Source organism: Euleptes europaea, chromosome 3 (genome assembly GCF_029931775.1).
Source record: "Euleptes europaea isolate rEulEur1 chromosome 3, rEulEur1.hap1, whole genome shotgun sequence".
In the NCBI taxonomy this organism is placed as follows: domain Eukaryota; kingdom Metazoa; phylum Chordata; class Lepidosauria; order Squamata; family Sphaerodactylidae; genus Euleptes; species Euleptes europaea.
In genome coordinates, this window is record NC_079314.1 from 95,769,709 (window position 1) to 95,794,329 (window position 24,621).

At 41.5% G+C, this 24,621-nt stretch overlaps 1 protein-coding gene across 1 annotated transcript in view; it reads right to left on the reverse strand.

The window, feature by feature from the left end:
* Positions 1-4,311: 4,311 nt before the first annotated feature.
* The window catches only part of IGF1 (insulin like growth factor 1), a 92,793-nt gene continuing 72,483 nt past the window's right edge, over positions 4,312-24,621 (reverse strand). Inside the window, exons 3-5 of the mRNA XM_056846922.1 lie at positions 21,358-21,539; positions 13,649-13,704; positions 4,312-4,496 (exon numbers count right to left, since the gene is read on the reverse strand). Coding sequence (XP_056702900.1) covers positions 4,457-4,496; positions 13,649-13,704; positions 21,358-21,539 — 278 coding nt within the window. The 3' untranslated portion in view covers positions 4,312-4,456. The remainder of the gene's footprint in view (positions 4,497-13,648; positions 13,705-21,357; positions 21,540-24,621) is intronic.

Here is a 24,621-nt window from a genome sequence, read left to right on the forward strand (position 1 = left end):
TTAAGAGACCACCCAAGTTTTGTAAAGATGGGTTCAGTGGGGGCTGAAATATCGGCTCCACCCCTTTTCTCTTTCCGTGGCTGCAGGGGGCGCATTTTTGGGTGTGCCAACCCCAAACTTTCAGCGGAGCTTCAGACAAGGCTTTTTAAGAGACTACTCAAGTTTTGTAAACATTGGGTCAGGGCCCCCCGAGATATGGGCTTTCCCCTTTTCCCTATTGGGATGAATGGATCACCCTCGAGAGATGCATACATATGGATCTTATATTGAATACAAATGGAATCATATTGGATTACCCAGCCTCCCAGCCCCTCCTGCTGGAACAGAAGACAGCCACAGTAAGACCCCTTTGGGGGCTTTAATCTATAATTTTTCTTTTCTGTGTGTGTGTGGGGGGGAAAGCAGAGTCTGTGTGTGTGTGTGGGGAGGGAGTAGTTTCTGTGGGGGGGGGGAAGCCAAAGGGGGCTTTTGCCGGTTCTGCCTGGGGTGTGTGTTCCCCCTCCAGTCTCTCTCTCCCTGGTTTGAGGGGGGGCTTCATTTTTATTCTTCAGGTTTTTCCTCATTCATAAGATCAGTTAGGTTATTTTGATGCTTGCTCAAAACTGGTTTTCAAATGGTGACTTAAAGAATGCATCTGCCTGGTCCCAAGTCCAATGCAAAAGGAGAAATTCCACCCCCTCCCGCTCATTATGCATAGCTAGCTGCCTCTGTCCCTTTCCATGGTATGCAAACTCCCAGGTGTCAGGTGTTGTTTTGCACTGTTGCAAAGGTGTTGCATTGCGTGCTTGTGTTGCTTTGCAGTTGTATTGTTTTGCAAAATTCTTCACACCTGCCCCGCCCTTTGCATGTTTGCAAAGGTGTTGCTTTTCAGTTGTGTTGCTTTGCAAAGTTCTTAGCACCTGCCCGGCCCTTGCTCTCATCAGCTGTTTGTCGGGGCTGGGAGCTTTGTGCCTGGGCGGCAAGCTCTGCTGAGAGATGCACATTAAGGGTGGGGGGGACCCCTTTCAGGGCCCATATCTCAGCCCCCCCTGACCCAATCTTTACAAAACTTGGGGAGTCTTTCAATGTATGTCCTTTGAAGCTCTGCTGAAAGTTTGGGACCTCTAAGCCCAAAAATGCCCCCCCAGAGCCGCGGAAAGGCGCGATTGTGTTTTTAATGGCTTTATTCGGCCTAATTTTTTTTCCGAACTTTGAATTCCCGCCGAATTGAACGGATCCGAAGTGGGGGAGTTCGGACTTCGGCACGTACCGAACCCACAAGGGCCAAATTCGGCCGAATCCGAACTGTACCGAATTTTTTTTTTTTGACAGCCCTAACTGAGGAGACTTGGGTTCAAATGTCCACTCTGCCATGAAGTCAGTGTGATTATCACGGGACAGTCATTATCTCTCAGAGATATGGTTGCCAACCTCCAGGTACTAGCTGGAGATCTCCTGCTATTACAACTCCAGCTGAAAGAAATCAGTTCACCTGGAGAAAATGGCCACTTTGGCAATTGGACTCTATGTCAGTTCAGTTCAGATACCTTTATTGGCATATCCAACATCCGAGTACAGTAAAAACGTAACATAACATTAAAAATATGTCATTGAAGTCCCTCCCCTTCCCAAACACTGCCCTTCTCATGCTCCGCCCAAAAACCTCCCCACTCAGAGGGCCAATTCACATGTTACAAAGGCCTTAGCATTAGACACACGTCTGGAAAGTCAATTCAGCCCAGTTCAGAATGGGGACTACAGCCTAGAGGAAGAAAGGGCTAAGCCCATACACAGTTTTCCCACTGGGGAGCTGCAATTTGCCCATTTGGGAAACTTACATGGAGCCACCAGTAGATGTAAGTTTTCCCAATGGGAAATTAGCATCTCCCAGAGGCCATTTCAGGTTGAAGTAATGGCCCTGGGGGGAGACATAATCTTTTTCTCACTGAGCACTATGGTCCCAGTGCCGGCGCAGTTCTAAATTTCTTCCATTTTAAAGGTGGAAGATATATACTGGATGATACTCTGGCCTTTAATTTAAAAGTCATTCCCCTTCTTTTATATGGTGCCTCTATTTGGACAAGCTCTGTAACAGAGGATTTGGACGGCCCTCTTCAATTTCTTCAGAGGCTTGAGAATGCCCCCTATTGTGTATGTTGGGTATTGCTTCATGTGGAATTTGGCCAAAAATCATTGGACTGCAGGGCTTGGCTTTCTGAGCTTAATTTAAGGCTTAAGATGGTTTTTAGTGAGAAGGGATACCTCCATGAACTGGGACTGGACTTTTTAAAGATCTTTTTGGGTGAAACTCCTTGACGAAAAGTTGATGGCCCTTGGTATAACACCAGATTTGATGAAAAGTCATGGGAGACACAAAATTTATGCTCTGGTTAAGAAACATATTAACTTTGACTGTCAAAGTACCAGATTCGGATCTTGTTGTATTTTCTCCTCTCAATATTTTGGTATTTCTCCTCCAAAAAGTCTTCCATCTTATGCATATTATTCGACCATTCATCAATATGCAAGGGTCTTCTGTCTGGCTAGGTTAAATGCTAATCCTCAGGTTTGCCAGGATAGATTTATGAATATCCCATATTCTGATCAACTCTGTCCATGCCCTTTAGGATGATTGATACTTCTTTACATATTCTTCTCAAGTGCCTACTTTGTGAGGACCTCAGCCCTCTTTTTATTACTCCCCTTTTAAGCTTGTCATTCTGAAATTTCAGTTTTGGCCACTTTAGGATTTTTTTTATTTTGTGATAAAACCTCCCAAATTACTTTGTAGCCAGATTTTTTTCAGTCCTTTCACCCTTTAAGTTATAATTATTCCTGCTGCTCAAGAGCATTGTCTCACGGAGCTTCGATGGGAGAAAGGAGAGGAGAGGAGAGGAAAGGAAAGCCTCCCCCTTTTAGCCCAAGAAATCAAAACTGGTTTAAAGAAAGAAAAATGCTCAAGAGGCTGATGTTTATTAACCATTACTCTTTATTAGACCTCACAGAGGTGTAAACTATACATACAAATACATTAGAAAGATACCCTCTTACAGTAATGTTTCACATTATGGACTGGATCCAAAGAGGGGTTGACAAACATTTCAGTACATTCTACAAACCAAAGGTTGCGGTAGCCTTTATGGGTACGGTATGACTGAGCCCTTTGTGTTTTACTGCCATCAATGTAGGTTGTTTATTTTTGAAATAATGAAAACCTGCTAATTCTTGAGATCTTTTGGATCAATTATGATAAAGACATATAAAATGGCTTTTAAGAAGCCTGAATACACAATTGCTTATGGAACAATGTTTACCAGTTTGGACAGGTTGCACAGAGCAGGGAACCTGGCTGAATGGTTCTGAGTAGCCTGTTGATCTAGCATGATTTGCTTTTCTTTTGGTCAGTATGACGATGTTTCGCTTTGCTGTGGGTCCTTGGAAAGCCTACAGGTGCTATATGGGGAGAATAACTGGATGAACAGTACTGTTGAAGTATTTGATACGGTGGTGGGTGGGCGGGGGGAGTTCTGCAACACAGTGATGTTACATACACAGTATGAAATATTATTTGCCTGTCATCATGTCATGACACTTTTTATTTTGCAAGATCAAAGGGAAAGCTAAGCACTGTACAAATCCGGACATTTACAGCCCAACCCACAAAGCATTGTGCTGGTGCATTGCCCATTCACCTTGGCAGGACTTGTGCCAACATGAGCAAATGTGCCCTTCATTACTGCCCTATTTTGCAATTAGAAACAGTGGCCTTGTGATGAATTTTTTTTTTTTAAATGCAAATACCTCCATACATTCCCATCCCTTCTAAACACTGATATTGATCAGACTCCTGGCTGAAGAAATAAGTGACGAATTCATATTTTTCTCTGAAACATCAGTCTTTTGGGAAACAATTTAGACATTAATTTCAGCATTTAGGCTTTTGGCAATTCAGTACAGAAATAAAATATCAATAAGCTAGAGGGCTACCTCCAACATCCTAGATTTGTAGGAGATCATGTATCAGCCAGTCCAGTTGGCTTATAAGAGTAGATTCTACTGGACTCAGGCAGATGGCACTGGAAGTTTGAAAGCAATTTTGGCCATCTTAGCCTCTGAAGATATATGGGCAAAAAGTGTGTAGAATTCCAAAGCCTCCTAGGACTGCCATAACATACCTCACCACATTCTGATTTTTTTAAAAAAGCAACATGTTATTACTAAGAAATCTTGTGTTTGGCTGGCAGATATCTGCAGAAAAACTTGCTCAAATGTACCAGCAGGCTGCTTCAGTTGCTTCACAGCTCTCCTTGGGTCGCAATGGTTTTTCCTCAGGTAAACCTTCGGGCTTGGTTAGTCCCCTCTGTCATACCTCAAAGTAAAAGTTGTTCTCATTTACTGTATAGTGAAAGGAAGCGTTTAAGTTTGTAAGTTTGTGTAAGTTTGTTCCAGGCAAGCTCCTTGCTTAAGGCTCCAGTCCTCAATGGGGCTTGTGCCGGCGGAGCGCTTTGGGGATTGGGCTGCAAGTGGAAATAAACCTAAATTACAACACAGTTTTTGTAGACTGCTTACAACAGGCATCAGGAAAACAGACTGATTACAAGAAAGTAGCAAAAATCATTAAGGCGTGCTAAATCACTGACATGCACAGGGCCCTCAGCACATAATCTGCGCTAGCACAGAAACCTTGGAAACGTCTGTGTGCTGCCCCCTGCCATCACTTAAATTCAATCTGCAACAGCAAAGTGCTATGCATAAATTAAGGTCAGTGGGACATTGTATTTTTTTTCCTTTGCAGATGGTAGGATTTGGATGTAAAATGGGGACTGAAATCAACCGATCAATGTAGATGGGACTCCTGTTGCCATCTAGGGCCAATGGTACTCTGCAAGCTCAAATAATGTTTTCCTTGACTGTTGTACAGTATGAGCCCAATGCCTTCCATGGAGTGTGTATGAAGGTACTCTGCACTATCTGTGTAGACACAGGACTTAAATAGTATGTGTGAGCTTTCAGCACTGAAATAATTTGAAGGTGCTGCCATGTTGTTCAGCTCTGATGTCAATCTGCGGTGTAGGTAACCCAAAAGAATTTGAATTCTACCAAATTTAGTCCCATTGGGTTGCATGCAATGACTCCCTTCTGCTTAGGCACCTTCCTCTGTCTCAGAGAAGAAGACTTCTCACTTCTCACCTTCCAACTCTATAATTCTATTTTAGCAGGGGGATTGATTGGATCCAACCCATTGATCTCAGTCGGGATATTGTGGTTGAACTGTTCTTGTGGATCAGGCTATGGGCCCATGTACATGTTATTTTTTAAAGCGTCCTGGTAAAAAAGTGTTGTGTGAATACAGCAAATAGGTGTCACTAGATACATGTATCATAGAGGTATGTTTGTCCAGGAGCCAGGATTGATTGTGGCTCCTGATCCAATTATAGACACTCTGAGGCACATCCCAGTTTGCTGACATGCAATTTTGGAAAAAGCCCTGATAACATACATAAAAGGTAAAAGTTTTTTTTAACAGCAACTGTTTTCCTCATGTAATGGAAGTAGAATGATTCCTATGCAAAGCACATGTCTGCATGCAAGTTGAGGATAACATATGCTTTTAAGTCAGAATATACAGCAGCAAAAGTATCATATTTTGTGATCATTATAAAATGAACAGGCTTGCTTAGCAAAGCAAAACAAACAAACAAACAAACCACAAATACCATTATTCAGGTGCATCCGAAAGGAAGACATTTTGATAGTTTTGAACTAGGAATGCATCAACCAACATTTCACAGATACACTGAATGTTGACTTTCTCATTATTTTTCTACTTAATAATGTTTTTACTTGTGACTTCCAACTCGGTCCATACATCAATTAAGTCCGAGAGCACAGATTTAAGATTTATGGGCAGCCAATCACCGGTCACCCTATTTGGAATGTTCATTGAGATCAATGGAACATGTAGTGATGTTAGAACTGCAGTTCCATGTCCCTGAGAACACCATTCTCTGTGTAATGCAAAGAACTGGGAGAGGTGCTGATGCAGTCATCTCGTTTGTGGGCTTCCTAGAGGCACCTGGTTGGCCACCATGTGAACAGACTGCTGGACTTGATGGGCCTTGGTCTGATCTTATATTCTTATGAGGTCTTACTGCAGGGGATAATTGCAGTGATAGTACAAGCATGATGCCATCCAAGAGTTATTTCTGCTAGTAGCAGAGCCACTGTGACCCAGGGGTGCTAGAGCAACATATAGTCACTCCCCATAAGATTGGTGACATCCCCCAACATGTCAGATTCCTCCCTTCATGTTTTGGAAATGTTGGTTGTGGTTGAGGAGCAAATGTAAGGCTCTGTTGATGCATACCTATGGAATTTGGTACAAATGCAAGAGTGCTGAAAATAATTCAAAAGTTTACATGTAAGAAGCAGTTAATTTGTAGTTATGTTGCAAGTTATTGAAGAAAAAAGCAAAAAACAAACAACCCAAAACAAAGCAAAATCAAACAAACAAACAGCCTGCCCTTTTAATTCAATAATTTTGAGGCTAGATATAGGGAGTAGTTTTCCAGTGACTTGAAGCAGGTATGACTTGAAGCAATGTTATCATTGCCCATGGACACACCTGTTTATTTTTTTCTATTCCCTTATGGTCTCTTTCCAAATGAAGTATCTATTGCTGTTGGGTCTAAATGAGTTAAGGTCCGCCTGTACCTAATTGTGTTTTTAGAATTTAGGTAGAGGAACAGTGGGATTCAAGCCCAGTAGTGCCTTAGAGACCAACACAATTTTCAGGGTATAAGCTTTTGAGAGTCAACGCTCCCTTCATCAGACAAAGGGGCAATGGGAGCTTTGACTTTCGAAAACTTATACCCCCAAAATCTTATTGGTCCCTAAGATGCTACTGGATTTGACTGTAACTGTTCTACTGCAGATGAACACAGCTACCCTCCGAAACTATGTTGAGGAAGTATTTCCTCAAACCCATGTATCTACTTGGATGACAAGACTCTAGATCTTGGTTTACAACTTGCAGACATGAGTTTACAAAATGGAAGCCGGAAGCTAGCAAAGTCAAAATGTACTTCAAGAACTTATTTGGCCAGAGATCAGAATGCCCAGGAGGGCCCTTTTAAAACAGGAGTGAGGGTTGGGAAACCAGCATTGCCCCACTCAAGGCCAGATTGTAGTCCAAAGGCATCCTATTGCTTACCCTTACCATAATGCAACAGAGAAAATAAATGTCTGTGTTGACACTGGTAATGATATTTCTTCCAGTGTTTGAAAGACCATTGGCCCTGATCGAGCTAAAGTTGGTCACAACTCAGGCTGAAACCCTATGCATACTTATGCAATGAGTAAACCCCTTTGAACAAAGAGGGGACTTACTTCTAAGTAGTCGTGCATAAGATTGTACTGCGTGTCTCACTGGAAGACTGGTCCTTACATCAGTAGCTGGTGTTAGCCTCAGTTAACCTTCAAGGGACTGGAGCTGCTATCAGCGCCTAGCCTCAATCTTCCTAAAGAAATGCAAGTAAGGTTTGGTTTAGTCTTTGTTAGAATGGTATCTCTATACTGTATTATATGTAGTCAAGTTTCAGATATTCTTATAACCTCCTTCATGTAAAAGTCAAACAGGAAAAAATGTATGTACGATACTGTGTTTGAGCAACAATAATCTTGTAGAATATTGCAATATTGTGATAAGCAAAAAAAGTCTATTGCAGGATTAAAATGAATAATAAGTGTGTATTTAGGATTTTGTTTCTCTTTTAAGACAGGAATTTGATGTATATGATCTACCAAATGGTGCTTCTATTTCTAAAGTAAATGGTTTGTGACAAAAAAAAACACCATTGTAGAATTGTGACATTAAATAGCGCCAAAAAATTCAAATCCCCTTTTAAAAATAATCACCAATTCAAAGGCAATTAACCTGGAGTGGCCATTGAAAGTGAGAGCCACGGGAAATCAGTTTTGATATACAGAACACGTGAATGAACTGGAGCAATATTTTTTAAAAGAGGAATCAGTGGTATATACTGTATATTTAATAAATTATTACAATTAATTTCCAGACTAAAAGTAGTTTTAAAACACATTAAATAGACTGGTTATACTTTCATCAGAACAATTTTTTTCTATCTAGTCTCTAAATTTAAAGAATCTCTAATTGGGTTTAACTTTTCATTTTTAAAAAAAAAACCTAATGGTGTTGTTTTTGTACATTATAATGTCTGTGAAAACCATAGAAAGTTTGTTTTTTTAAAAAAATCACACATGCAGACTCATCACACACACACACTCTCTCTCACACACAATTTCAGCTTCACAGGATGCTAGCCATATATTTTCAACTCTTTTTCACAAACTGGAGCAGTTGTTTTTTTAGAGAATGTGTAGCTTTTTTTTCCTCTTTGCCCCCTGTAAATACATCCTTTCCCCTTTTCTTTCAGCTTCAGGGCAGTTCTAGCTATGATGCTCATTCAGATCAAGAGGGCATATCTAACCACGCAATTCCCCTGATGGAAGCACATTTCTATTTGTGGAAGTAGGGGGTGGTGGTTGATGATTTTGGCCACTTCCCCCTCCACTTTAGACCTCCATGTTGCCCCCTACTATGCTTTTCCTGAATATCTACTAAAATTTCCTGGGTTTTAGTGGGCTGCAGCAAGATAGGGAGGCAGATGGTTGGATATACCCCAGTGTCTCGAAAGTGGGCTCACTGATGTCGGTGGGACTACTAAGGAGATCAGTTAGAAAGAAACCCAAACACTTTTGCCCCAGTCCAGTTATGGAGATCCATATGCAGGCTTCCACATTTGGATCATTTGCTGGATCATGAAGTGTGGGCGAATCCAGTGTGTACTGCAACACATCTGAATGCTGATGTCATATTTCAGCACACTGCATTGATTTTCAGTGGGATGCATGTTAAAATGCACGTCCTTATCTCACATGCAGGTGCCACTAGCTACCCATGAATACCTGCTTTTGAGCCACAACAAGAGTTAACTGGGGTGTTTATCATGTTTGAGGGCCCGTTTTAGGACATTTTGACAACTGAACTCAAATCTGTTTCTCCCCTCCCCCCCCCCACCGGATTTCCTACACCAGCCAGCACTGGCTGCCATTTTCTGCTTTAAAAATGATTCCTCATTGACAACATTCAAACATGCACATGAATGGCACAAGTAAGGCTCAGTGGTGCTTTTAGTTCGTGTTGCATGTGAAAATGCTCCCAAGCATTGGAAGGGGAACTGCAAGGTGGCAAATGACCTTGATGGGAATCTGGACTGTATCAAGCTGTGTTTACTTCAAGCCAGATTGTGTGTGTGTGTGTTTAAATGAGTGCACTAATGGGAATTCTAGTGCAACACCATCACTAGAAATATTTTTTTAGGTACACGGTTTATTTCATAGCTGGAGCCTTCTGCTGTGATCCAGAGTCCCACAACCTGGAACAACTGCAGGATTGTTTCATGCATTTGAACAGAACGGACGTGTATGGAGCTATGGTGTAGCACTCCCACATACACCAGGCTTGCATAGGTAATGACTCATGAGTGCAGTGTTGCAGTACAGCACCCGTCAATCCCAGTGGGATTTGTGCAGTAGCCTTCATAAGTCTCACTAAAACCAATGAAGGTTAAACAGCAGCCATGGTGGACAGTCCCTCCCCTGGATATTCAAGGGTCTTGAAAATCAATGCAATATCATTGGGGTGCATCTTGACTAGAGAGCCAGCATGATGTAGTGGTTAAAAGTGGTGGTTTGGAGCAGTGGACTCTGACCTGGAGAACCGGGTTTGATTCCCCACTCCTCCACATGAGCTGCGGAGGCTAATCTGGTGAACTGGATTGGTTTCCCCGCTCCTACACACGAAGCCAGCTGGATGACCTTGGGCAAGTCACAGCTCTGTTAGAGCTCTCTCAGCCTCACCCCCTCACAGGTTGTCTGTTGTGGGGAGGGGAAGGGAAGGTGATTGTAAGCCTGTCTGAGTCTCCCTCAAGTGGTAGAGAAAGTCAGCATATAAAAATCAACTCTTCTCTTCTTCTACATTATTTTCTTCAGATTTAAAATGTAAGCACTCTCCCAGTTTAACAGATGTTCCTCTCTTATTTTAAGTGAGAAAAAGTGGAAAGGCTATGGCTATGCACATTTCTATTTTTATAAGCAAAATCTATATATTTGTCATTTTCGTACCTTAAAGATATGTATATGCTTTCTTTTATAGTTTTTTTTTTTTAAAGTCAAGTACTTTCTTAAACGAAACAATAGCACCACTTTGGCATTGTTGACCAAACCAGTAAAAGGTAAAGCAAAATTAGCTACATGATCATTTTCTGAATTTAATTTGTAAAAGTTCTTGCTCTCAGAAATGGAGGAGCCTTGGGTACAGCAGATACTACATATGTATATACATTCATAGGTTCCAGCCATCATTCAAAGATGGGTATTAACATGATGCCCATGCAAATGGCCAACACAACACTTTTCTACCATCTCAGTCCATCTGAATTAAGCCTCAGCCTGTGCAATATCACCCTATAAATGGTTTCTCAGAATTGAGTTGGATCCAAGCCACGGGATTGGCTTGAGTGTATCCACTAACGGAAAGATACCTCCTATCAGCACCAAAGTGCTTTTGGATCCAGTTCAATAAGACTTCCCTTTTTGTAAATATACATAGGATTGTAGCCTTAGATTACGTTCACGTGCAAAAAAATTTAAGGGCTAACAGTGCAATCCTATGCAGATTTACTCCGGTATGAGCCCACTGATGTCAGGGGTCTTAGAAAGGTGTAATTCTGTTTAGGATTGTTCTGTGAAAGTAGCTATCAAGTGTCATAAAACACTATGATGTAGCTATTTTTGTAGGAGTAGAGGTTGAACGCTTCCATGGCTCAAATGACACAATCAACAGAATCACGTGGTACAGTTCGTTCTGGGAAGTGGACTGAAACGGAGGGATTTTTATCTTTGAACGCTCCCCCACATGAGAAATACCCACCCACAGAAAGGAAGCATCTCAGGGTAAAAGTTAGTTTTCTCTGATTTGCTACTTTTCTACGTAGAGGAAGTTTTATGTATGGGGGAACATTTAAACACACAAGTCCATCAACTGCAGCCTCAAGTGGTACAGAACACTGGAAGCTGCACCCAGGATTTGGCTGATCATGCAGCTGAGCTGTGTTAAATAGGTAATGTGAATGTTAGGTTAATTGGTAAACAGCCTTCTTTTCTCCACTGGGAATTTACTTTATAAAGCAAAGCCTGGAAGACTCTGAGAAATTTCTAGGAATTCAGGAAAAAAATGTCTTCTCCTAATTCTGGGCTCACAGTACAAATTAGCATCAGAACTTTGTAGTGGGGGGAGGAAGGTGTTGGAGGAAGATGATAACTTAAAGAGGACTCGGGCTGCCATAGGTAAGAAACTTATATTGGTGCAGATGGCTTGGTTGGTACCTGTATGAAAGGTGGCTGAAGCTAAAAACAAATTTATGAACTATATTAAACTATCATTAGAGTGGTTGCAATTATAAGAGAGTTAAGCTCACTAGGTCATATGGGCTGTTTTCTATATTTCTTTTAGAAAATAAAGGGTTAGTTCAGACTAAGAGTAGCCCCATAATATGTGATTCAGGGTCATGAAAAGGTGCCACTTGGCTCATAACCCTTCAGTGTTCTCATCAGGGTATTTTTTTTTCCTGAAAGGGGTTCTGGTGTGATTAGTATTAATTAGTATTAAATTGTCTCCCCTTCTAAAAGAAGAGGCAGGAAGAACAAAATTCTGGCACTGGTTCTAGAGTTCATCTCCTAGAAACAGGCATGGGTGACCCTTTCCACTCCATGCTGTCATGCACTGAAAGGCAGATACCCCTTCTAAACGTTAATCCATGTCTTCTAAAAGTCTGTGGCTATTAGGTCCCCTTCATATGTGTAATCACCACTGGGAAGCCATCTCCACATAGGCAGTTTCACACTACAGGGTCTCATGGATGAAAGAACGTGACTTGGTGAGTGGAATCATGAGTCTTTCCCATCCAATCAACATTCTCTTCCAGCAGATTATGTGGGAAAGATCTATATTACTCACATGTGAGCCCTGCTAACATGAGATCACATCACAAGGTCCCCAGCAGCTTCTGAGTCTGCAAACAAGGCCTTAACCTTTTTAATTTTCCGTGAAGGCATGCAACTTTATTCTGTACATTCTGAAACACTACAGCCATTCCAACTAACTCAGCTCATGATGGTAGCCTGGGGTCTGTCCTCGTTTCTTGTGGCGTGCCAATGGGGGGCCAAGCCCCCCAGTGTTGGTGAAAAGCCACAAAGCTTTTTAGTGGCACCATCAGCTGATTCTAGAGCAGCAATTAGTCAAGAAAAGACGCCCATTTCTCTGCAGTGGCAGAAACCATTGTTTTTCGTTTTAAAGGTTTTGTGACTTTACAGAACCAACTATTGCAAGTTCTTGCAGTAATATTAGTATTGCTATTTTAAATTTAATACTGAAATGTTTAATTAGAATTTTTTTTTAAAAAAAACCCTGTGTTTTATAAAAAATACCTTTCCCTCAATGCTTGGCTACGCTTTCACCCCATTTCCAAGTTTATTATTTTGCTTTTACCTCTTAAAGTTTTGGCCAAACCCTCTCATATCACAAGCTACAAAAACAGCACCATAGTACTATGAAACAGTTTTACATACTGATGATATATGTTGTTAGTATTGATATGCTACATTTCTACATACTGCACTATATGGAGCAAAAAAAAAAGAGACATTTTATTTATATTGTTGCAAAATAACTCATTACCTGAAAGAATCAGTGAGGATTTAAGAGAGCCGACGCATGCTCTCTGCTGATTCAAAACAAACAAATGCAAAGAATCCTATTGTTCATGTTGCATCTATTCACATCTTCATGTGTACGGGGAGGGGGAGAGCTTTGCCTTAAAATCTGTCATCCTGATACAGCAATTTGTTGCAGACATGGGGACTCCCGTGCAGGCAAGGAGCTCCAGCAGGTACTCTGCATGCCTGTTCCAGCACATATGGCGCTCTGGGGGAAATGGTGTGTCACCCATATTCTGTTAAATTGCCATGAGTGAAATTAATGTTACTTTACAGCTGCTGCTACTGGGAATGTTAGACTGTGCAAATATGAAAGGGGCAAACAAACAATGTTATCAGATGCTGTAGACAAACAGTCTGTTGCTTTTATAGAAGTGCAAATATTTTTTTAAAAAGAAAGATACCACTTAGACAAGGATGGTGAATGACTCCAGCAGCCAGGGTTCATAAGTTAATTTAGTGCAATTGGATCCATCAAAGGCCTGTACATTTGCTGGCTTTTGAGTGGCTCAGGACTTTACGAGAGTTGACTTCTTGCGCATATGTGAGTTTGTGTGTGTGCATGTAGGACATTTTATAGTAAGTGAATGATTGGAATAGCAATCTACCAGTCTCAGAAACATTTGAGCACTGCGTTGGCTTCTATTGGAATGTTTACTTGCATTGTTCATTGGGAGAATGCCCATTAGTGGAGATTTCATCAAGCTTATCAAACTCTAGTGTTTTGTCCAATGTTTGACAAATTTATTTACAGCAAAGTATCCTGCAGATGGCACATTCATTCTTCAATCTTATGGATGGGTTTTCTTACATTCTGTAGTTCCTGTTTCCTGTGCTTCCTCTACTTGTGTTCTTCAAATGCACTTCCTGAAAGGGAAAGGGGAAAAATAAATCAACATGTATATAAAGCTTTAACTGCTCTTTTCCAATCCTTATCATCTTCAGTCTCTTCTGGTCAGCTGCTACTGTTCCCATTTCAGTTACTCAATAGAAGGGGTACCTTTCACAAGGTTAGTCATCTTTTGAGTGTATAATGAGCCAAGTTTTGAAATGAAATCTGCCCTCTGCACCCTATAGCCTCTCAAGTGGCTCACCTCAGGGGAGAATCACAGGACTGTTTTTCAGTGATAGGTCTACCATTTTGACGTGGCCTCCAGTTAGAGTTGTCAGGTCCACTAGCAGGAAGTTTTTGGGGTGGAGCCTGAGAAGGGTGGAGTTTGAAGAGGGGAGGGACCCCACCCTCCTCAGGCTCCACCCCAAAAACCTCCCACTGGTTACAAAGAGGGACCTGGCAAACCTAAGGTAGGTAGGCAATAGGGATGTTGGGGAATTTTTTTTGGTAAAATTTGGGTTTGGGTTTATTGGCCATTTTCTCTGGGAAAACCCGAATGCTGAATTTCCTATATTGGTAAAGGTAAGAATTCGGCTTTAAATTCGGGTTTCCTGAAAATTCCGGCCATTTAAACCCTATGGGGGCTTTCTGCTGCTTTCCATGGCTCCTGGGGGGGGGGCATTTTTGCAGGTAGAGGTCCCAACTTTTCAGGGTAGCTAGAAGGGACTTTCCTTGCAAGAACCCCCAAGTTTGGTAAATATTGGGTCAGGGGGTCCGGAGCTATGGGGTCTGGAAGGGGTCACCCCCATCATCCTCATTGAAAAGCATTGGCAAAGTGGCTGTGTTTAGATGCTTCTGTGTGATCTTTGCAATGTATCTCAATGGAGAAGCCGAGCTTTAAACGGTGGGAAAGTTCACCCCATGCCTCCATAGAGAGGCATGGGGAAGTTATGTTTAAAGAACAAAATTCATTGCCCACATGGGACCCGGTGTCACCAGAGGAATGTGTCCAGTTGAACAAGGGGCTAGTTGAAGGGAAAGCCCCGGGACAAGATTATATCCCTCCAGAATTATTTAAATCGAATATCCATTGGTGGACTTCAGTGTTAGCAGCTCTATTTACAACAATTAACAATCTATGCCAGCCAGATGGAAACAAAGCATCATCGTCCTTATCTTTAAGAAAGGGGAACACTCAGACCCTGCCAGTTATGGACCTATCAGCCTCTTAGATGTTGCCTCTAAGCTATATACTCGCCACCTGTTAAACAAGTTGGTAGATTGGGCAGACCAGGTAAACCTCCTTAACCAGGAACAAGCCGGTTTCCGTAAGGAACATAGCACAATTGATCATTGTCTAGTTCTTAAAGCCCTGATAGAGAAATACTCGGTCAAATTAAAATGCCAACTTTTTGTAGCCTTTGTTGACCTGTCCTCAGCTTTCGATTCAATCGACCGAAAAAGGCTTTGGCAGAAGTTGGCGGATACCTCTATTGACCAGAGGCTTTTTAGATTGATAAGGGAATTGCATACAGACCTCACAGCTAGAGTCAGAGTGGAAGGAACTGGAAGTTTAACGGAACCGATTCCCTTAACGAAAGGAGTGAAACAGGGTTGCCTGCTAGCGCCTCTCCTCTTCAATTTTTATATTAATGATATAGTACAAAAGATGAATGTGTTAATACATTTCTCCCCTGTTTTGGCTGGAAGGAAAATAACCTTATTATATGCCGATGATATGGCTATTTTGGCCCTCACGAAAACTGGGCTAAAGGAAAGGCTGAAAACGCTGGTTGAATACTGCAACAGGGAATCCCTAAAGATTAACTACAACAAAACTAAAATAGTTGTTTTTGGCAATCGTAGGATTCCTCACAGTTGGACAACAGCAAACCAAAAAGTAGAACAGGACCAGTTTTTTAAATACTTAGGCATAATTTTCTAAACCACATTGTCATGGCAAATGCAATGTAAATCTGCTATTCTGTCAGCACGTCAAACTATGAGTGCCATTTTAAAATTCTACTATTCCAGAGGAGGCTGTTTGGTTGCCCCAGCAATTAAAGCTTTTGTGGGGAAAGTAATACCGCAGTTGTTATATGGAATTGAGATCTGGGGGCAAAAACCGAAAATATTGCACCATTTGGAGAAAATCCAAAATAGCTTTATTAGGAAGATCTTGGGTTTGCCCCAAAGGCTGCCTGCAGCATTCCTTAGAGTGGAGGCAGGCTTGCCATCAGTTGCCATGAGAGCCCATTTAAGAATTTTACTTTTCTACCTAAAACTGAGAAAATCGACTAACTCAAAATTGGTGTATTTCAGCTGTATGTTCTATTCAAAGGAAAACCATTGGGATAAGGTCCTTATACCCATCCTACAATTGTATAATTTGCCTTTGCTAGAAATCTTAAACACATGGGACCCAAAAGATATCAAAAAATGGATTGCTGACAAAGAAACTGATAATGATATGTGCCTAATACAAAAGTCCAAGTTCTCCCCATGGTATCCGTTATTCAAATCGAATAAGTTATTTTCAAATTATTTAATGGAACTTTCGGACCCAGGGTTAAGGAGAGCATTTACTATGGCACGATTCCAAACGATGCCTTCAGCATTCACCTATGGTAGATATAAAAAAATTCCTCATAACCTAAGGCCATGTCCCTGCTCCTCAGGTTCAATAGAGGATCTCCCACATATTTTGTTTAGTTGCCCATTTTACAGCTCCATTCGTTTTAAATTAACTCAGCATATCCAAGATGTATTAGACACAGTTGAGGGCCGAGTTAGATTTTTAATGGCAGACATTAATTCTAAGATCATGCTTAGTGTGGCCTTTTATAACACGTTAGCTTCTAAGCTAAGGAAGAAATTTGTTGAAAATTAGACACCGAAGTTGACACAGAAAGAATAATTTAGGAGAACTATAACATTCAATTCAGTAATCAATATGTATATATGTGGCTGTCTGTAACATTTTAAAAATTTTATTCATGTAACTCTGGGTGTTGTGGGTTATACATTTTGTATGGTTTTAATCTGAACATTGTTAAGGTCTGTGACTAAAACATTAATAAAATTGATTGAAATTGATCATAGAACATAAAGTGAACATGTTAGCCTCGAAGAATGTTCCTTGTCTTTGCACCAGGGCTTTGATCACCACTGCTAGAAAGGCTGTCATGGCAGCACACACTGCAAAGGCGACTTTGGTCTCACTGACACATTTCTGACAAACACTAACAGCTGAGACCAGTTAAAATCCAGGGAGGCATCTGGTTTGTGTTTGGATCACTTCCCAAGGCCTTAATGAGACTTTCCCTTGCAGCCAATGATATCCCTTCAACAAAACCGCTTAGAGAGCTTGGTCTCATTCCCATTGGTTGACTGTTTTCATATGCTCAATCCTGACATTTCTTGATAGTCTGTTGGCTGTTTCAGTAGTAGCCAGTCTGGTTTATGGACTTCAGCGGAGGGGTTGTGGCTCAGTGGAACAACCTCTGCTTTGCATGCAAAAGGTCCCAAGTTCAATTCCCAGCATCTCCAGTTAAAAGAGACCAGGCAGTAAGTGATGAGAAAGACCCCTGCCTGAGACCCTAGAGAACCACTGCCAGTCAGAGTAGATAATACTGACTGTGATGGACCAATGGTCTGATTCAGTATAAGGCGGCTTCATGAGTTCACATGTGGATCTTGAGCAACTTGAGAAAGGTTGTTTAAAAGAAGTCAATGTATTTATTTTATCTGGAAGGTTGGGCCTTAGGTTTAGGGGAAATTGCAGTGTAAAAGCCTGCAAAAATTATTCAGGTAAAATGAGTTTCAGGAGGGTAGTTGTGTTGGTCTGCGGCAGCAGAACAAGATTCAAGTCCTGTAGCACCGCAGAGACCAACAAGATTTCGAAAGTCAAAGGTATCTTATAAAGGGAGATTTGACTCTCAAGAACGTATACCCTGAAAATCGTGTTGGTTTCTAAGGTGCTACTGGACTCAAATCTAACTAAGATAAAATCAGTGATAAGACTTACAGGGGAGGGAAGGCGGCATGGTATAGCCCAATCTTGTCAGATCTCAGAAGCTAAGCAGGGTCAGTAGAATAATAGAATCATAGAGTTGGAAGGGACCACCAGGGTCATCTACTCCAACCCCCTGCAGGAAATTCACAGCTACCTCCCCCCACACCCCCAGTGACCCCTACTCCATGCGCAGAAGATGGAAGGGAGTGCTTGGAAGGGAGACCACAAAGGAAGGCTCTGCAGAGGAAGGCAATGGCACCTCCATTTCATTGGGATTAGGTTTCAGCCCTCCTCCATTCCAGAAGCTTTACATAGAGGTTAAAAAGCATGGGGGGGGGGGGACAAGATAGAACCTTGTAGGAATCCGTAGGAGTGAAGCAGCACAGCCAGAAGCCTACCTTCAAGGTACGACCAAAATCATTGTAGAATGGTTAGGGTTGCCAGGTCCCCCCTCCCAATCAGCAGGAGGTTTTAAGGGGCAGGGTTGTGGTGGCCATGCGCATGCGATGACGGCACTTCCTTTTTTACTTCCAGAAGCACTGCATTGCCGCGGCCGATTTTACACTCAAACCCCAAATTTTGGAAGGTTTGAGTGTTAAAACTGCCGCAGCGATATGGCACATCCATCTACATCTAAATAGGGCTGTTTACTTCAGTGTTGTTTACTTTCACTAGCAGCTGGTAAGAAAGATGAGCACCATTGTGAATACCAATGTTAGCATTTTATTATCATAGAGGGCTATTTGTTCTATATGTTTATGATGTTTTATTGTTTATTTACTATTTTGTGAGCTGTCCTGAGCCCAGCGCTTGCTGGGAAGGGTGGGCTATAAGTCTAATAAAATAAAATAAAGTCAAGCGTCATTTCTATGTGCAAGAAAAACTCACTTTGCATATGAAGGGGCTGAGCTTGCAGAAGATTAAACTTGTCCATGCATGACTCTTTAAAAATGTGAACATGATTCATTTGATGTGCGATTTTCAAAATGTGGTTGCATCACCTGAAAGTTCTGGAGGACATTTATTTATTTTGTTCCTGAGAAAGTAGAATCTTGAGGTTAAACATCCAGACTCTCCTACAACTGAAGGTGCAGCGTCTTCCACACTAGGAAATAGTACGTATGTTGGTAGATATAGTTATACCACTTTACCATGGCTCTTCAGTTTCTGAAAATAGTAACGCCAAGTGATCCTGAGTGATATGTCTAGATGCGTACTCAGCCTTTAGACCTAAAGGACAGGCTTACCTAGGGCCACAGGTTCTCAGGTTACCTTGGGCCACCCACCTAAGCAAGTAATGATGTCTCATTGGTCTTCTCAGCAGCCTTTCTACCCTCTCTACTTTTGCTTTGGTGCCTTTCAAGGCGTGAAGGCTACTGCAGCTAAAATACCCGAACTGCCCATTCATGTTGCCCAGACATCCTTAAACAGTCTAAGCATCATGTATGAATTGGTTGTGAGGAGTGGATTGGACTGAATGTGGAATAAGGAAAGACTTAGGCATGGTATAACCATTGGAAAAAATGCTTGGAAAGCTTGCATAGGTAGTGGCTTCTTGCCTGTGATGAGATGGCTCAGTATATCCACAGCCACATGCAAAATTTGGCTTTCTGCTCCCCTTTGAGGCAATGGGAAAAACAGGCCTGCCGTTTCTTTGCCCACAGACATCACACACCTAATGTAGTGTACGAGAATGAGTTATTGAGAGATTGATGGTGAAAGAGACAGTAAAGAGTCCTAGTGTTAGAGGGAAACTTTGTTTGCCATTTTTAAACTTCTCCCACAGATCTAGAAAACACCGTGACAGACTGAAGTGTTTTGTGGAAATCCTTGCTTAGGCAGCTGTGATGATGCAGTTAGGTAATTTTAGATTTTTTTACCTCCCACCACCCATAGTAATTTATACTTCAAATATGAAGTGCAGAACAAACATTCAACAAACTTGCTTCATCCCATCCCACTGTATCCAAAGATATGGAAGACATGTTCTCTTTTCAGTTGTTACAACCATGTTACCAGAAGCCCTTTAAGTGGAGTGTGAGCTACCTGTGATGCTCCCAATATTCACAGTCACCATTTCACGTGAACAGGATAACATGTGGATTTTACATGCATGTACAGATTCGTGTAATAAAACTGTTTGTGCATGGAAAATCCCTGTTCACCTGAATTGCACATATTGACTGCACATATTGGAAGCATTGTGGGTAACATCACTCTCAGTGGTAGGTTCCTGGTATGTATGGTTGTAACCTAATGTTTACTCAGAAATAAGTCCCACAACACTAAGTAGTCATTCCTAGCCACACCCTCACATCTCTCCCACCCCTGCCCTACTGAGCCTGTAATCTAGGGCCCTGGATTTCAAAGTTTGGTTCTGATAGCTTCATTGTTAATACAAAGGTCTTATGTTTTGAAATTAATAGCCTTTTATTACTTCTAATAACTGTCCCTATTTTCCTTCACACAACAGAGGCGGCAAACAACTATTTTTAAACTAGAAAAGTAAAATAAGTTACATTTATTTTCCTATGCCTGTGTTACTTTTATGGAAGTCATAATGATGATGATGAGGAGGAGGAGGAGGAGTTGGTTTTTATATGCCGACTTTCTCTACCACTTAAGGAAGAATCAAACTGGTTTACAGTCCCCTCCCCATCCCCTCCCCTCTCCACAACAGACACCCTGCGAGGTAGGTGGCGCTGAGAGAGCTCTAAGAGAGCTGTGACTTGCTCAAGGTGCCCCAGTTGGCTTCATGTGTAGGAGTAGGGAATCAAACTCGGTTATCCAGATTAGAGTCCACCACTCCAAACCACCATTCTTAACCACTACACCATGCTGAATTTGCCTTGCTAGCTTTCTCATAGATTGCAATGTAATGAGGAACAAGCAAGGACTCAAGACTTGTCAAAAAGTCAAAAGTTTTCCTGCTTGTGAGATGACAAACATTGACAGTTGATTGAGGCCAACAAAAAAATCTGATTTCATATGCATATTGATTCATCACATTGAGAACACTGAGAATAGTTTAATAAGAACTGTAAGAAGAAGGGGGATGCTGAAGTTCTCCAAAGCACTGGTTCTTGTTGGCAAGCATTGGGTGCTATATTTTTTTATTGACCTGAAGTCATGCAATGATGATGACCTACTTCTAGTAACCAAGTTTCATTCTAGGTTGCTATATTAAAGTGAGACAATATTGTTTAGCCTAGGGCTGGCAAACTTAAGAACATAAGAAAAACCATGCTGGATCAGTTCAAGGCCCATCAAGTTCAGCAGTCTGTTCACACAGTGGCCAACCAGGTGCCTCTAGGAAGCCCACAAAAAAGACAACTACAGCAGCATTGTCCTGTCTGTGCTCCACAGCACTTATTATGATAGGCATGCTCCTTTGATACTAGAGAGAATAGGTAAGCATCTTTACTCACAATGCTATTGAAGTTAATGGTTAGAAAGGTGTAAAACTGCACTGTCAGACTCATAAATGGATAGACAATAATCTTTTCTGTGGGGACAAGCAAATGTTCACGGCAGCGATATAATTCCCAGTGTGCAAATGCACAAAGCATTTATTGTACACAAACAACTTTTGAAGTTATTTTGTCACGATGATGGATTTAAATTTGGTGGTGCCTCAGATTAGCAGGTTAGATAATTTTGAATCAAGGCCTACCTTTTGTGCTTTAGGCATATCAGTATGGCGCTGAGCACGTACAGACCGTGCCGATTTTGGTGGCTTGGCAGGAGCACAGTACATCTCCAGCCGCTTCAGGTCACAGCTCTGGAAACAGCATTCATCCACTATTCCTTTGGTGGGGTTTACACGTCGATTGCTTCCATACCCTGCTGGTTTACCTATGGGGGGAAAAAGAAGTTTGATTAGAGAGGTCTCAAGAACCTTTCTAATATTAGAGTATTGTTAGCTGGGTGATCTCTAGAATGAGAAACTGAGCATGTTTCTGAAACAAACAAACAAACAAACAATTTACCCATGTAACTTCGTGAATCATTTAGTACAGTGCAAGTCTATTGCCTGTGTAGATAAGCCCTCTTGAAAAATTCAGTTTAAGAAGAAGAAGAGTTAGTTTTTATATGCTGAATTTCTCTACCACTTAAGGAAGAATCAAACCGGCTTACAATAACCTTCCCTTCCCCTCCCCACAACAGGACACCCTGTGAGGTAGGTGGAGCTGAGAGAGCTCTAAGAGAGCTGTGTGTAGCCTAAGGTCACCCAGCTGGCTTCTTGTAGAGGAGTGGGGAAACCAACCTGATTCACCAGATTAGTGTCCACCGATCACGTGGAGGAGTAGGGAAAGAAACCCGGTTCTCCAGATGAGAGTCCACCACTCCAAACCCCCACTCTTAACCACTACACCATGCTGGCTCTCCATTAGCATTGTTTGCAGAAAGCCAGGATAATAGGAGCCTTCCTGACCTCCTCAGGCAGGCCATTCCACAAAGGGGAGGGCTACAACAGAGACGGCATGTGTACAGGCAGTTGTTGATTTTACCCATTTGCAGATTGGCACCTGCAAAAGACATTGCTTACTTGGGGGAGCTGGGGTGCAATGGGGGGTTGCTGTTGATGCAATGATTTCTCGTCATTTGTGGGAATACCTGAAGTGACTTCACTCTGTTCTGTACCATAGTTTCTGGCAATGCCTAGATCGATGTGACATATCTTCCTGGTTTTCCCCAGAAGTTACATAATGCTGTTGCGCTGATGGTGATTTTTTAAACTTTATTGTTCTCCCACCAGCCTCTGGGCAGGAAATCTCCTGGCCCCAGTGGGTAACTGGTAACCCTACAAGTGAGTTCCTAATGCAGAATCTCCAATGCATCTGTTCTTGTTTGGAAATAAGTATGGGAATGTAAGAAGGAATCTATTCCCCGAAGGATTAGAATCTGTATGATTGTAAAGTATGTATGTTCTTTTTTCTTTTTCTTTTTAAAAAATTAATAAAATATCCTGGGGGGGGGGGAAAGGAAATAAGTATAGGTGATTTAGAGCCAGAAATCTGGGGCAAAATTTGTATGACAAACAGTTAGGAAGCAGCTACTTGGAACTTTCAATATACCAGCTGGCCACCAAGACTAGATTAATTCATGCCATCGTATTTCCTATTACTATGCATGGGTGTGAAAGCTGGACATTGAAGAAAGCTGATAGGAAGAAAGTAGATTCCTTTGAAATGTGGGGTTGGAGACACACACTATATATATATAGTGTGTATAGATATATGATCTATAACCCATTTATTTGTGTGTGTTTTTTGGGCAGTCCATGGTATCCGTAACACTCTCCTCCAACACCACATTTCAAAGGAATCTACTTTCTTCCTATCAGCTTTCTTCAATGTCCAACTTTCACACCCATGCATAGTAATAGGGAATACGATGGCATGGATTAACTTAATCTTGGTGGCCAGTGACACATCCTTACACTTCAGAATCTAGCTCCTTCATGGCTGCCCTTCATGGCTGTTTGGACTACAGCCAGACAAAAGTCCAAAGATATGAATTTTATCTGTTGACTTCTATCGTATGTATTGTTCAGTCCTGAAATGTCAGAAAATCATCATGTTGATTAGGATGATGATTACCTATGCAATTGCTGAAACATCCTGTTGTGTTGCTATGACATTGCGCATTGCTCCCTCATGCCATACATTCCTTTCATCATGACCCAGTTTCAAATTTTTCCCCCTGGTTGTCATTAATAGGATCCTTATGTTTATTCAACCTTCAGAATTGCTGACTACAACATGTAAAGAGTCGCATGCCTTCATTTGCCGATGTTATTACTCATCCACTTGAACTGAGCTTATTCCATCACATTTTTTTGGTTAGCTCTCATGAGGTTTTCTATCATGTAGATAAAAAAATGGCATTTTGGCTACCACTTTAATCTGTTGTCATCAAATCGACATTGCATGTGCTACAAACTGACATCAAGTTTAGTCATACCATTCTATTGGCTCTTTGAACAGCTGGCTTTGGAAGCCACAGCACTTCATTTTAAAATAGGGCCACTGATGTAAATCAGTACTGTGTTGTGTACCCTGCATTTTTTTTACCATGTAAAATTTTCTTTACCATGATTATTATCATTCAGCTAGATGGAATTCAAATAGCATCTCAGAGATCAACAAGATTTTCAGGGTGTAATCTTTGAGACTCAAAGCTCCCTTTGTCAGATCCAAGTAGGAATGGTGATCCCTGAGTCCTGACTGGGATATGAGACGGGAGGGGATGGCAGGAGGGGTATAGCAAAGAAGGGAATCAGAATACAAAAGTACAATGCACATTGTAATCAAGTTGGTTAGAACAGAAATGTTCAGGGTAGAGAGTTAGCATCTGTAGTGAGATAAGAATCCTGTGTCCCTGGTCATCCCTGGAGGGTCCACTGTTCTGATTTTGTGAATGCACTAAAGTTCAGAAATATCACACTGTAATCTCCCCTTGAGACTTCTCTGTTTGAAGACTGCCCCTTTTAGGTCAGCAATGGAATGTCCTGGAAGATTAAAATGTTTTCCCACTGGTCTTTGTGTTGTGATTTTTATACCCCAAAAATCTTGTTGGCCTCTAAGGTGCTACTGGACTTGAATGTAGCTTTTTCTACTGCAGACCAACATGGCTAGCCACTGAAACTATTATGATTCAGTTCTCTTATGAAGTCTTCTAAGACTTAAGAAGGCTTAATAATAGACAATTCAGTAACAGGTTCAGTTTCCTGGCCCTATAGGTATAGTTGGGCTGTAAAAATAATTATGTAAAACAGTTGAGGATGAGTATACTAGTTTAGAAACTGGGGAAGATACTAGTTTAGAAACTAGGGAAGATCAGATTTCCCTACTTCTGTTTTGTTTAACTTTCATTTCTCCTCTATGGTTGGAGATTAAGTCAGATCTTTGGCAAGATTTTTGGCCAGGTGAGG